The sequence below is a fragment of the Agelaius phoeniceus genome, chromosome 9, assembly GCF_051311805.1.
Source record: "Agelaius phoeniceus isolate bAgePho1 chromosome 9, bAgePho1.hap1, whole genome shotgun sequence".
Lineage (NCBI taxonomy): Eukaryota > Metazoa > Chordata > Aves > Passeriformes > Icteridae > Agelaius > Agelaius phoeniceus.
The window spans coordinates 24956586-24968149 of record NC_135273.1 but is presented as its reverse complement, the minus strand read 5'-3'; the positions used below and the strand labels follow the sequence as shown (position 1 = coordinate 24968149).

General features: G+C 44.2%; 1 protein-coding gene across 5 annotated transcripts; it reads right to left on the bottom strand.

Annotated features, from left to right (window-relative positions):
* Positions 1-251: 251 nt before the first annotated feature.
* On the bottom strand, positions 252-10686 carry PRXL2A (peroxiredoxin like 2A). Of its 5 annotated transcripts, none has more exons than XM_054637347.2 (6): positions 10466-10686; positions 4226-4405; positions 3780-3871; positions 1788-1928; positions 865-1029; positions 252-732 (listed from the first exon to the last, which is right to left on the bottom strand). In XM_054637347.2, exons 2-6 carry the CDS (start codon positions 4401-4403, stop codon positions 634-636), a joined length of 675 nt encoding a protein of 224 aa, XP_054493322.1. In that variant the 5' UTR covers positions 4404-4405; positions 10466-10686; the 3' UTR covers positions 252-633. The 5 variants fall into 5 exon arrangements, with proteins under 5 accessions (XP_054493322.1, XP_077039417.1, XP_054493324.1 ...); XM_077183302.1 differs by lacking the exon at positions 10466-10686 and adding an exon at positions 10282-10300; XM_054637349.2 differs by lacking the exon at positions 10466-10686 and adding an exon at positions 9878-10026.
* Positions 10687-11564: the final 878 nt, after the last annotated feature.

Below are 11564 nucleotides of genomic sequence, written 5' to 3'. Positions count from 1 at the left end.
AACTACGCAAATTTTTTTTAAAAGAATCTTAAATACAAAAAGGAACCTGCCTTCAAGCCATTATTATCTTCCTTTCAGGGAATCACATGGACTTAGAAGATCTAGAACCAGTAGTGAACTAACAAGAAATTCACTGTGCAGACATAGTGGCATGTCTTGAATGCAAAATCTCAGAGTTAGACTGACAGGGTGTAGTCTTCTAGAAACACAGATGTATTTACATGTTAATGAAAAAGCAAAAACCAAAGACATTTTATTTATGTAAAGTTTTATTATATTTTCCCCTCAGCTGGTACTCCATTACTACAGCCTTAGAAGAGTTTTGTTTCCCTAGGTAGACAGGTTTTCAACCGACTGTCTCTGACTGGAAACATCTAGGCTAGGTCAGATTTTAGACTCAGCCTTTCATTAATACAGCCAGATACAAAGGACCAGTCAAAATCCTGGCCACCTGGAAGGCTGCAAGGAAACCAAACACAACAAGAGGATTTTCATCATTTTCTATGGTTGAATAGAGAATCTTTCCTGTGCTTTGATCACTAAATAGTTAAGCAATTGCACCCACACATTCAAGACATGGATACATTCTACATTTCAAGCTCTAATCAGAAACATGTGCAACTGTTTTTCCACTTATGAAGCTTGTGGTTTTATCTTCTCAGCAGCTTCAAGGACAGATGGAAGGCTGACTTTGTCTCCAAATTCTTTCTCACGATGCTCCAGTAAAACACCCTAGTCAAAGACACAAGAGAGAAATTCAGACGTGTCTCCCTGCAAAAGATCCACTGCCCAACCAAACAATTCCAGGAAACAAACTTCTGATCTAATATGATAGAAGAAAGCCTCCTAGATGGCCAGCAGTACCTGTCTTCCTGCCCCAATCACATATACACCTCCCAGGGTGAATCCTTCTCCTTCCAGATTTCCACTATATCCACTTCTCCAAGCACGGAAGAAATTTTGCCAAACTCCCAAGCGGAAGAAGCCTGACAACATCATTTTTCGTCGGCGTGGACCATAAAAGCCTTTCTGCAGGGGAACAGAAAACATGTCAGCAAACAAAGGGAAAAGGACTTGTCATTCATGTGGATGTTAAGCTCATCCACAAGTATTTAAGCCCCATGTACACCTACATCCCTATTGCTGACAACAGCACTGCTTTGTGATAAATGTAATTTTTTGGTTGGTTGGTAGTTGGGGTTTTTTAAATTCAGTCTGATTCTTTCACACAGGCAGAGGGGAGAGGGAAAATAAAAGGATCCTCTAGTAGATTTTGAGTATTAATAGTCTTTTTTCTTCAGAACCCAAATGATTTTTAAATATGTCTCCTGATTTAGGGAGAAAGCAGGGCAGTGGCTCTGTAGGACATGAGATTGGCAATCCAGCACGTGCTGGTGTACTGGAACAAGCCATATCACTGCAATCTGGCCTGTATATAATGAATTAATTACATGTGTCACCTTCAAATCTTGATTCACACATCATAAACATCAGCAGGTCACACAGCCAGTGAAAGAAAGGAATAAATATTAACAGGCCATATTGTTTACCTGCTGAAGGGGAGGAATAATCCTGCCACAGCACCTTATCAGTGCATTGCTACACTGCAGTTTGTAAGCTCAGCAGGATATATAAATATAGAAAAACAAAGCCAATTAACTTCTTAAACTGCAGTGCTACAAAATCCTTTTTCAATCGGACTACATTCTACTTATTTATACAAGCTCCTCAAAGAGGGCATTCATAGATTTGTTTTTAAACAAAAGGAAACACCAACTTCACTATACCTTTTCATCCAGAAAGATTTCTCCTTTGAAGTAATGCTGAAAATCCTCCACTTCAGTCCCTATCTTCTCCTTCACAACAGCATAGAGAGGGACACCCAGCTTGGACAGCTGGGGTTTCAGAGAGGAGAGCTCAGAAGCCTCCTAAGCAAAGGAAAAAAACCCAAACATTTCAGTCAATAAATGGAGACTGGAAAGCTTCACCATGAATTTCAGTGCCACCAGAAACACACAACTTTTCGCCTGAGGCACAAGCCAGAAACAGACCTGTAACACTTAAACTAGTTGTACTCCTAGGCAGCTCTTCATCAGATTTACTACAATTTTTCTTTGTTAAACATGGAGGAAGCAGATTCTTCCGAGCATTCACTGGATAAAGCATATTTTTAATTTAAAGCTGTAGAGATACTTTGCCTATAATAGGGCTTCAATTATCTTCTGAAGTATTTGAGAATGGCAGAAATATAATGCCTACACATCACTTAACTTTTTCAGAATTTTCAATCCTTTTTTCCAAGTTGACATCCATCATTATCAGTCCTTCTGCAAAGTATTTTGAGGGGTTCTGTGCAGAAGCAGGCTATACAAGTTTACAGTAAGTAATGAAGATACACTCTCCTTCCTAATTCCCCCAGTAAAAAAAAAAATCAGGCAATTTCTTCGTAGACTTTCAGTATCCCAGAAGCAAACCTGCTTTTTCTGGTGTCTAAGAGTGTAAGGTGTCAGCACTCATCTGCTGGGTTTTTTTGTTCTCCTAAAGGAATCCCAGTTCACACAGTTTATATAGAAATCCCTGAGATTTTGAACAGATCAGAGTGTGCACTGAAAATGTTTCCTATCTCTCGTGGACAAAGGTCATTTTTACTGGACAGAATTCCCACATAAAAAAAATCAACTCCACACTTTAGAAACATGGACACAGTTTACATGAACACTCTCAGTCACCTAACTGAAATACCTTAACTGAAAGGCTAATAGGACATCTAGAATTGTACCAAGGAGCAAACGGATAGGGATTAACAGACAGGAAAATTTGAAACTTTCAGTAATACTACTACTGCTGATAATAAACAATCACTCTGGGATTCCTGACTGAGTGTGTGTGAAAGTTACAGAGTCAGGCACCTGAGTGCATTCTCCTCCTGCCTACGCTACACCCGTTCAGAGAGCAGAGCACTTGAACCTTCCACGAATTCTACACGTATTTGAGCCCTTACTACTGATGGGAGCAGATGCCCTAATGAAGAGGTTGCAATATTAATTACTCCACGTTATAGAACAGTGAGTAACAACATAATAACTATTTTTCCCTATAGCTATGAGAAACATAATGTCCAAGGTGCAATGGCTGTTCCCAGGCACTCGGTACATTCAAACTGTGTTTTAGGTGTCTCCTTCCAAGGAGCTCCACCCAAGGAGCCTAATGTCAACTTAAGGATCAAAATTTGTTTTTCAACCACCTTGTTATGGAACAGAAACTCCTTATCTTCAGAGTCTGTACCTTCCTGCCTCACATTTAGCACCCAGAACCAAGAAGTACTTCCTCTATGCACACCTTTTTTTTTTTGCAGATGAGCTTTATCTGTGATGGCTTTCTGCCAATCCAGTCTTGGGCTGTATTTGACCAGACACTACCTGGCTCACAGAGACTTATTTTGGACTATATATATAAAAATAGCTCATAAGACTCATTACCAACTGAATCTTGTGCAATCTCCCCTTCTAATTACCATGGGCTAGGTCCCTGGCAGATGTAAAAATCACATAACCATCACCTTCAGAAGGAAAAAGCTCAGGACCTGGACCATACAAACCAGCTGAAAAGGAAACTAAGCATGCTGGTAGCTGGTGACCAGTTTTAACCATGAAACAAAACCTTTCAGATACTTTAGATGTATTTGATGACTGTGCTATTCATCCCCTCCCTTTATTTACAGACTATCCATGCAAGCAGACCTCAACTCTTCTTAATTCATCCCCAAGCCCAGCAAGTACCTCTCTGCACAAAAATCATCCGGGTCTTCGTACAGCCATGATCACTGCACCATTCTCCTTCCATAGTTCACCTGCTTTGAATGTCCTTTGTTCTGTTTGTACAGGAGAAACAACACCAACAATAATATCAGTCAGTCTTGTTTATAACAATTAATACTTTATGGACCAACACAAAGCACTGCAGAGAATTCCACATTCAAATACAGTCCTAACAGAAAAAAAATCCATAAGGCGAGATTATTGATTTTTAGAAGTGTGTCTTGTTTCATCCAGAAATACCAGTTTTGGTTGGTTTTCCTTCACCACAAGTATTGAATATCAAGGACACTCAACCACATGTCACAACTAGGAAAGACTAAGAAAACTGCTTCCAACCCTGGCCTTAGAAAAGTTCTTATAAAAGTCCAATTCTTGAAGAATGTGGTCTGAAATAGCCAGAATCTTACCTGATCCCAGAGTCTTTAGCTCTATCTCCTCTAAAAACTCCAATGTAGCCTTTTCTGGCTTGGACAAAAATAAGTCAGTGTTAGCAAGGACAATCCCTGTCACAGCTGCACCAATGGCTCCCAGGCCAACAGACCACATGCCCATGGTGAAGGCCCCCAAGTCAGGCAGGAAGGACATTTCTGGAAAGAGAAAGAAAGAACAGCTCTGTAACTGAACATCAATGATGCTAGAGGATGAGGAATTGGATTAAAACAACTAAAAGCTCATGCAGGTATTTTTGGCTTAATGGAGATGATCTGTATATTTATTAATGTACTGAAAGGGGTTTTAAAAGATAAAGATTACATTCCAGTTCTGTGCCTGACCCACATCAAAACTAGATAATGACAAGATGTTCTTATCCTTCCCTGCCACCAGACAAAATCATCAATAATTAAGTGCTCAGATGCAATGAGGAGAAAGATGATCAAAGTGTATCACATACATGTGTAATAAAGAGCCTCTAACAATATGACCTGTACATTAGCCAGTAAATTATTACAGTAAGACAGCAGTTTCTTTCAAAAAAAGGGAAACCTTTGTAAATTAATTGTTTTAAACACACTAATCTATATTAAACAGTGAACTTTACAAATATACTATAGAAGACTTGGGGAAAAAAAATCTAAACCTGCTCTATCAGGTTCATCATAACTGGTAACCTTTCACATTCATTACAGTTTCCCACTGAGAACCAAAGCAGGCACAAAGCCAAACTTGGAGCTCATGCCTGCAGACAAAAAAATGTCGACTTGCAACCATTTTATTACCCAGTGATACTGCAAACATGCCTGGGAGAGCACCTTCTTCCTCTGTCTAACTCACTGCCACTCCTGCTAAAGCAGAAAGGACAGCAGGAGCAAAGAGCCTGCACTCACACACACCACCTGGAACCCACAGCATTGCAGGGGGAATATTCCAGCGTGAAAGTACAAATCCTGCTTGTGGTGGCTCAACTTGGAGGTAATTTTGTTTAATCACCTTCCACAGGCCCCCACAGCACAATGCTGACCCTTGCAAGTGTTTCACAAGCCTGGAAAGGGCTTCCAGTGAGGCAGGATCAGTTAATGAGGATGCTGGAAATCACAGCAGCCCAGCCTCACGGACAAAGTTCAAGATCCAGCTCCACAGTAACTGGTACAAGAGTCACTGGAGTTTGGCAGCACAAGAAGTCACTGTACACTTACATCTCAAGGGCTGTATATTTGCACTCACACAGCTGTAGCATTACACATTATGGAGAATCAATTTTTTTTCACAAAACCCCTATGTCCTGATAGAATATTTTGGTAAATACTGCTGTCTGTATATACTTTTGTATGGGTGAGGTTCCCACCTCAATAAATGTAAGAAAATATTACTCTTTTGAACTGTGACTGCTAATAAACCAGACATACATATCAGCTTTATCCCCATAGCATAGTTGCCAGAATTCAGAAACAATTAGGAGTAGCTCCTCAATTTTGTGCCCAGAATTTTCTGTGAGAAAACCCCTTTCTATCCTTAAACCCAGCTACAGAATACTACTGACAAACAAATGCAACATTGGGAAACACAAAATGAAAAAAGAACACATTGTTCTTTTAACAGCATACTTGGTTTCAAGGGAGGCAGTATCATGGTATCTAAAAATGTAAGTAACCCATGATCCTGAGCAAGAAACAAGGCCAGTTTACACAAACATCATGCAGATAAGATCCCACCCTATTTCACCACTTATTCCTAACCAAGGCAAAACTTCCTTGACTGTATCTGCTTTCTTTACATACTTCTTTCAAACATGAAGTCATGTTGTAATGACTTTTTTTATATCTGCCTCTGACACCTATCAGAGACCATCCTGACCCCAGCCTTTGGAATGATGCAAATGTAACTCCAAATATATGTCATGGAGCAATATCCTTGTTTTAAGACTTAAAAATCTCTGTAGCATACGCAATTGGATAAAGCCCTGCTCCTTCCCAGAATTTGACTACCCAATTATTTGGATTTCAATCTCATCAGGTCAAGAAGTGTTTGTTTGTTTTTTCCTAATTTATAGTTAGGGGAAAAAAAAAAAAGTGGAGGCGGACGGACCCAACTATTAAACCCCTAGGGCACATCATTTGTGTACAAAAATGTTACAAAATTTGTGGCAAGTGACTAATGAGTAGTTCTCACATAGCTTCTCATTTTTATTGGGATAAAGAGCATCTCTATAAGTCAGCTTCCAATCAGTAGTTATTGATCCAAGAGATCATTAAGTGTAGTTGGACTCTTTGTCACTCTCCACACAGTGACAAAAAACCCAGCCTTATCTATATGGGAATTTTTTGCTATTTATATAAATAGGAAAAAGGAAAATGCAGCTCTACAGGGTGACACCTAAATTTCTCCCCTGCTAAGCAAATACCATAATGAGCTACTTTGAAAAATATGCATGTGAAGCAGCAGGCAGGATTATTAAACCATTTGCTAACGAGACAGGCTGAGCCCTGACACATCATGTCATTGAACCCCAAGTGCCGAGACTGACTGGAAAACAGCTCAGCACTTGCAACCAGCAGCTCCATTTCTGGTAAACTGCTGTTTATTAAGGACATCTGAAGTTCAAAAGGACTTAACAACCCTCCCCTCCCACACTAATATACAAATAGATCAGGATTTTAAACAGCAAGCAGCAATAAGACGACACAAGAAAGCATCCCACAAGCCATAATCCATGAGAGGAGACAGGAGAGCATCCCGCAAGGCTGAGCAGCGGTGCAGCACTCACCAGAACCCATGCAGGCTGCTGAGCGCCCCGAAGGCAGCGGAGCCCCGAGCGAAGCGGAGCCCCGAAGGCAGCGGAGCCCCGAAGGCAGCGGAGCCCCGAAGGCAGCGGAGCCCCGAAGGCAGCGGAGCCCCGAGCGGAGCGGAGCCCCGAGCGGAGCGGAGCCCCGAAGGCAGCGGAGCCGGGCTGCGCTGCGGGCGGCGGGGCAGGGCTGGGCTGGGCCGGGCTGGGGAGGAGCCCGCAGCCTCCCCGGGACCGGGCCGGTCGCTCCCTGCCCGGTCAGTCCCTGCCCCAGCCACCGCAGTGAGAGCAGCCAGCACGGCCGGCCAATCCAGGGCAAGGCTCAGTTAAAGGTATCCCGATCGTTCAGCCTCCTGGTTTGCTTTTTAACTGAACACATGGTCAGCCTTCTTATGGGGCGGGTAGGTACAGGGAACAGGGATTACAGAAAGCCTTTCTGAAGCTGGGAGCACAGCACAAAACTTTTAGATCTGCTAAGCCACGCTCTTCTGTAGGACTGGGCATTTTCACAAGTAACGTTCTCCCTGTGTTTCAGCCTATTCTACATCTAACCCTTTCAAAAATGCATGCGGTATGCCAAAACAATACAAACAACCCTGGAAAGAATTGAAAAGTCATCAGAATGCACAATATTAGGAAAAAAATTATCAGTATAGAGGCTGTACCTCTATAGAGAATTAACCCAGTGTTTCTATAGTCAGTTACCTGCTTTAGTGACAACATCCCTTTGCTAAAATACATCATTTTCTCTGAGACTACCGGATCTTCAACTTCTCAACTCTGTTAAAACTTCCAGAAAAAAATGAACACTCCTCTTTAAACAGTACAGGCCAAAGAAAAAAGGAAAAACATCTTTTTGTGTGTATGTTTTTGTGTTGACCACAAGAGATCTACAAAATAACAGTGAGTTATTTTATGGCCTGTCAGTTAACCAGAATTTCAACAAGCTTAACCTTATTAATCCTGTTTTAAGTGCTAGTGGATGGTCTTCACTTTTGTCAAGACCAGTTAAAACGTTGTTTTCTAGATGTCTCATTTCCCTACCACCCACAACCAAAGAAAAAATTGTCATTCAAAGGAAAGCTATCCTTAAACATTTATTTTAAGTGTAAACAGGACCCACTGCAGCTGTGTCCCTCTGTTTTCAAGATGCCAGTAGGACTCAGAGTAGCAAACAGATTTCCTCACATACTTTTCCTAAAAAGAAAACTGTCTTGCAAGTAGGACTGTACTAGCAAATACTCGCTGGCCTAAAGTGGTTTTGACCATTGCATGCTCTTCCTTCCACCCCCACTCCAGCTTCCCAGAGACGTTCCATATCAAGCCCAAAAATGTTTCAAAGCTTTGTCAGAACTTGCGTATCCCAAACAAGTTGAGCTGATTTTTTTATGAGACATTTCCCACCCCCCACCCCCCCCCAAAATGAGTCATGATTACAAATACCTTTGTAAGTAGAAAATTTACAATTCTCAATAACCTGGTAACATGCTCATCAAGATTTCACGAGCATTTAAATACCATTAGGGATTGCAAAATACAGCATCCTGACAGCCCTTCAGACTTAGCCCTGCTTGAAGCCGGGATCTGACTAGGAGTACTCTTCCAACTTAAATTGGCTGTAAACACCAAAATCAATGCACAGAGAAGCCTCCTAGTATTTCTTGTGGCATAAATGTAATTTTCACAACACAAGGGATTGTTTTCCTTTCTGTTTAGCATTGTAAAGCCCTAACAAACCGCACATTGTGTCAAGAGTAACAATCATCTTTTTAGATTTTTCCCAATTTGGGCATGGTTCACTACTGAATTCTGTGGCTGTAGAGAAAGTTGCTGTGTCAAGCAAACGAACCATACTCCTTCCTTTGAAAGGAAGTTAGTTGTTACCCCCATTCTTAGACTGTTTTAAAGAAACCCAACATCTCAACAAGCCTTTTCTTTAGAGCAAGGGAGAGCAAAGAGCTCTGGCACATGGCTCTGAAAATCTTCCAGCTCTCTTGTATTGAGAGGGAACAGGCAGCTAGGCACTGTATGGAAAAACTCAGATCTCTGAATGGATACCATGGAGATGTGAGATATTTCAGGGAGTACAGAACTGCAAAAAGTACCTGTCTGAAGATAATAGAATGATGATAATGAGCTCACAGCTTGGTCTGCTGGTGATGCAGAGCAGGAAAGCTGCTGTGTCAGTTTGAAAAGGTAGTGAAGGAAAGAAAAAACCAACAGACCCACTAATAATCCAAGTCAGCATTTACTGAAAGCACAGCAAGTGATCCCTCTTGTTCCCACACAGCAGATCCAAGAATTCTAAGTCCTACAGATTCAAGCTTAAATAAAGATTTTCCCACCCTTTTGGGTTCTTAGGCCTTGCTTATATTTTCACTTTCTATATTTTAACTTCCACATTTTTCACACTATACAATTCTTAACAGCAAAATAGTTAATAAAAGCAAAGACACAAGAAAACGGACACATGTCAACTCCACCCCATAAGGCAGAGGGGCTCTATGGAGGAAGGAGGCTGTAACACTATACCCACCCAAGGCAGAATAATTTCTACACAACCTTGTTTCCCCTTGTCTGCTATGAACCAGCTCTGATGGGAACAGTGCCCCTATGGTTATAAAAGAAAAGGCTGAGAGCTGGTCAATCCAAGGTGGATTTCCTGAGCAGAGCGATTGCACGCAGGACCCAACCAGCGCATCACGAATGAAATGAAAAACGAAGCACGGAGTCTCTCTGTCCTTCACGGATCCTGCTGTGCCTACTCACACACGGGATAGGACTGCCTAGCAAGCAGGGATCTCTCAAAACGTCAAACCACGAGGGCAGAATTTCAAACCTTGGGATGGCGAGACCCGCGGGGGTCCCCGGCCGCCCCTCGGTGCTCAGCGCTCGCCGCCGCCTCCCCCGGCCGGCGCGCTGCGGCCGGGACCCGGGGCCAGCGGGGAGGAGAGAGCACCCCCGTGGGGAACAGCCCAGGGGAGGGACAGCCCGGCCCCAACGCGGACCCGAGACCCTCCCACCCGCCGGACGCCCGCTCTGCGGCCCCGCACTCACAGCGCCGCCGTCCCGCCCATCCCCGCCGCGCCGCACGCACACGCGGCCCCGCACCCGCACTCACCCCGCACCGCGGCCCCTCGGCCCCGCACCCGCACCGCGGCCCCGCACTCACAGCACCCCGCACCCGCACCGCGGCCCCGCACTCACACTCACCGCACACCCGCACCGCGGCCCCGCACTCACTCCGCCCCCCGCACCGCGGCCCCTCGGCCCCGCACTCACAGCACCCCGCACCCGCACCGCGGCCCCGCACTCACAGCACCCCGCACCCGCACCGCGGCCCCGCACTCACACTCACCCCGCACCCGCACCGCGGCCCCGCACTCACTCCGCCCCCCGCACCGCGGCCCCTCGGCCCCGCACTCACAGCGCCGCCGCTCCCGGCCCGCTGTGGCCGGCACCGCCCCCGGCGCCCTCCGCGCACGCCCCGCTGCCAGCCGCGCTCGGTGCCCTTCGGCCCGCGGCTCTGCGCCGGTGCGGCCAGCGGGATGAGCCCCGCCGTTAGCGGCTGGAACGGATGAAAGCCTTCGGCTCCCTCTCGGAACCCATCGTCCCCTCTCGTGGGCTACTGCAGCCTCTGGCTAAGCGAAGAAATGAAATACATTATGGGATACCGTGCTTAAATAGGCAGAGCAAAAAAAGCACCCAACCCACAACGACCTGAGTCCAAGAATGTAGTGAGCTTATCATTCAAGTAATCTGATTAATGGGGCACTTAGAATGTTTGCATATATATTGCATTCAAGAATATACTTGCTCAGATAAGCCAGCCAATAACATGTCACAACATCGTTTAACAAACACGCTCTTCAGATGCTTGTGGTCATTGGGCACCACTCCAACTACAAACTCAGAGGACTTGTCTTCACTACATTGGGACTATTTCCTGAGATCTCCTGTTAACCCAGCAGCTAAAATCCCAAAAATCAACAACAACAAAAAAAAAAGGTAGTAGCAATGACAGAACAGTCTGGTCTGTCTGGTAACACAACAGTAGCTCAGGAGAATGAACATAACTCTTTTGATGGTACTGGCATGTCTACATTCCATCAACCACTGTTTCACTGTTTTTCACCAAGTTCCAAACTTAACTAGACAAAATGGCCTTTCCTTATCACTGTGCTCCTACAGCAGAGCACAGCAGCAGCAGCCGTGTGCTGCCAGTAAGCCACATGGAACAGCACCTTCTGCAAAACAGCCTATTGCACCATGTTGCATTGCACATGTCAGAATGGCATGGGCTCAGGCAGTTGAAGGAAAAGATTTTGAGCCTTTTTGCCCAAAATTGTGGTAGTTATGCTTTTGTCTACACACATTATTTTAGAAATAAATGGATTGTAAAAAGCACTAAAGTCTTAGCAGCAGTAAAAAAATAACCTAAACAAACCTCATAGCAGAAACAGCATTACCAGGCTGCCTGAAAGAGAGGGGGAATTTGAAAGGATTAAGAATTTGTGGCTGCTTTT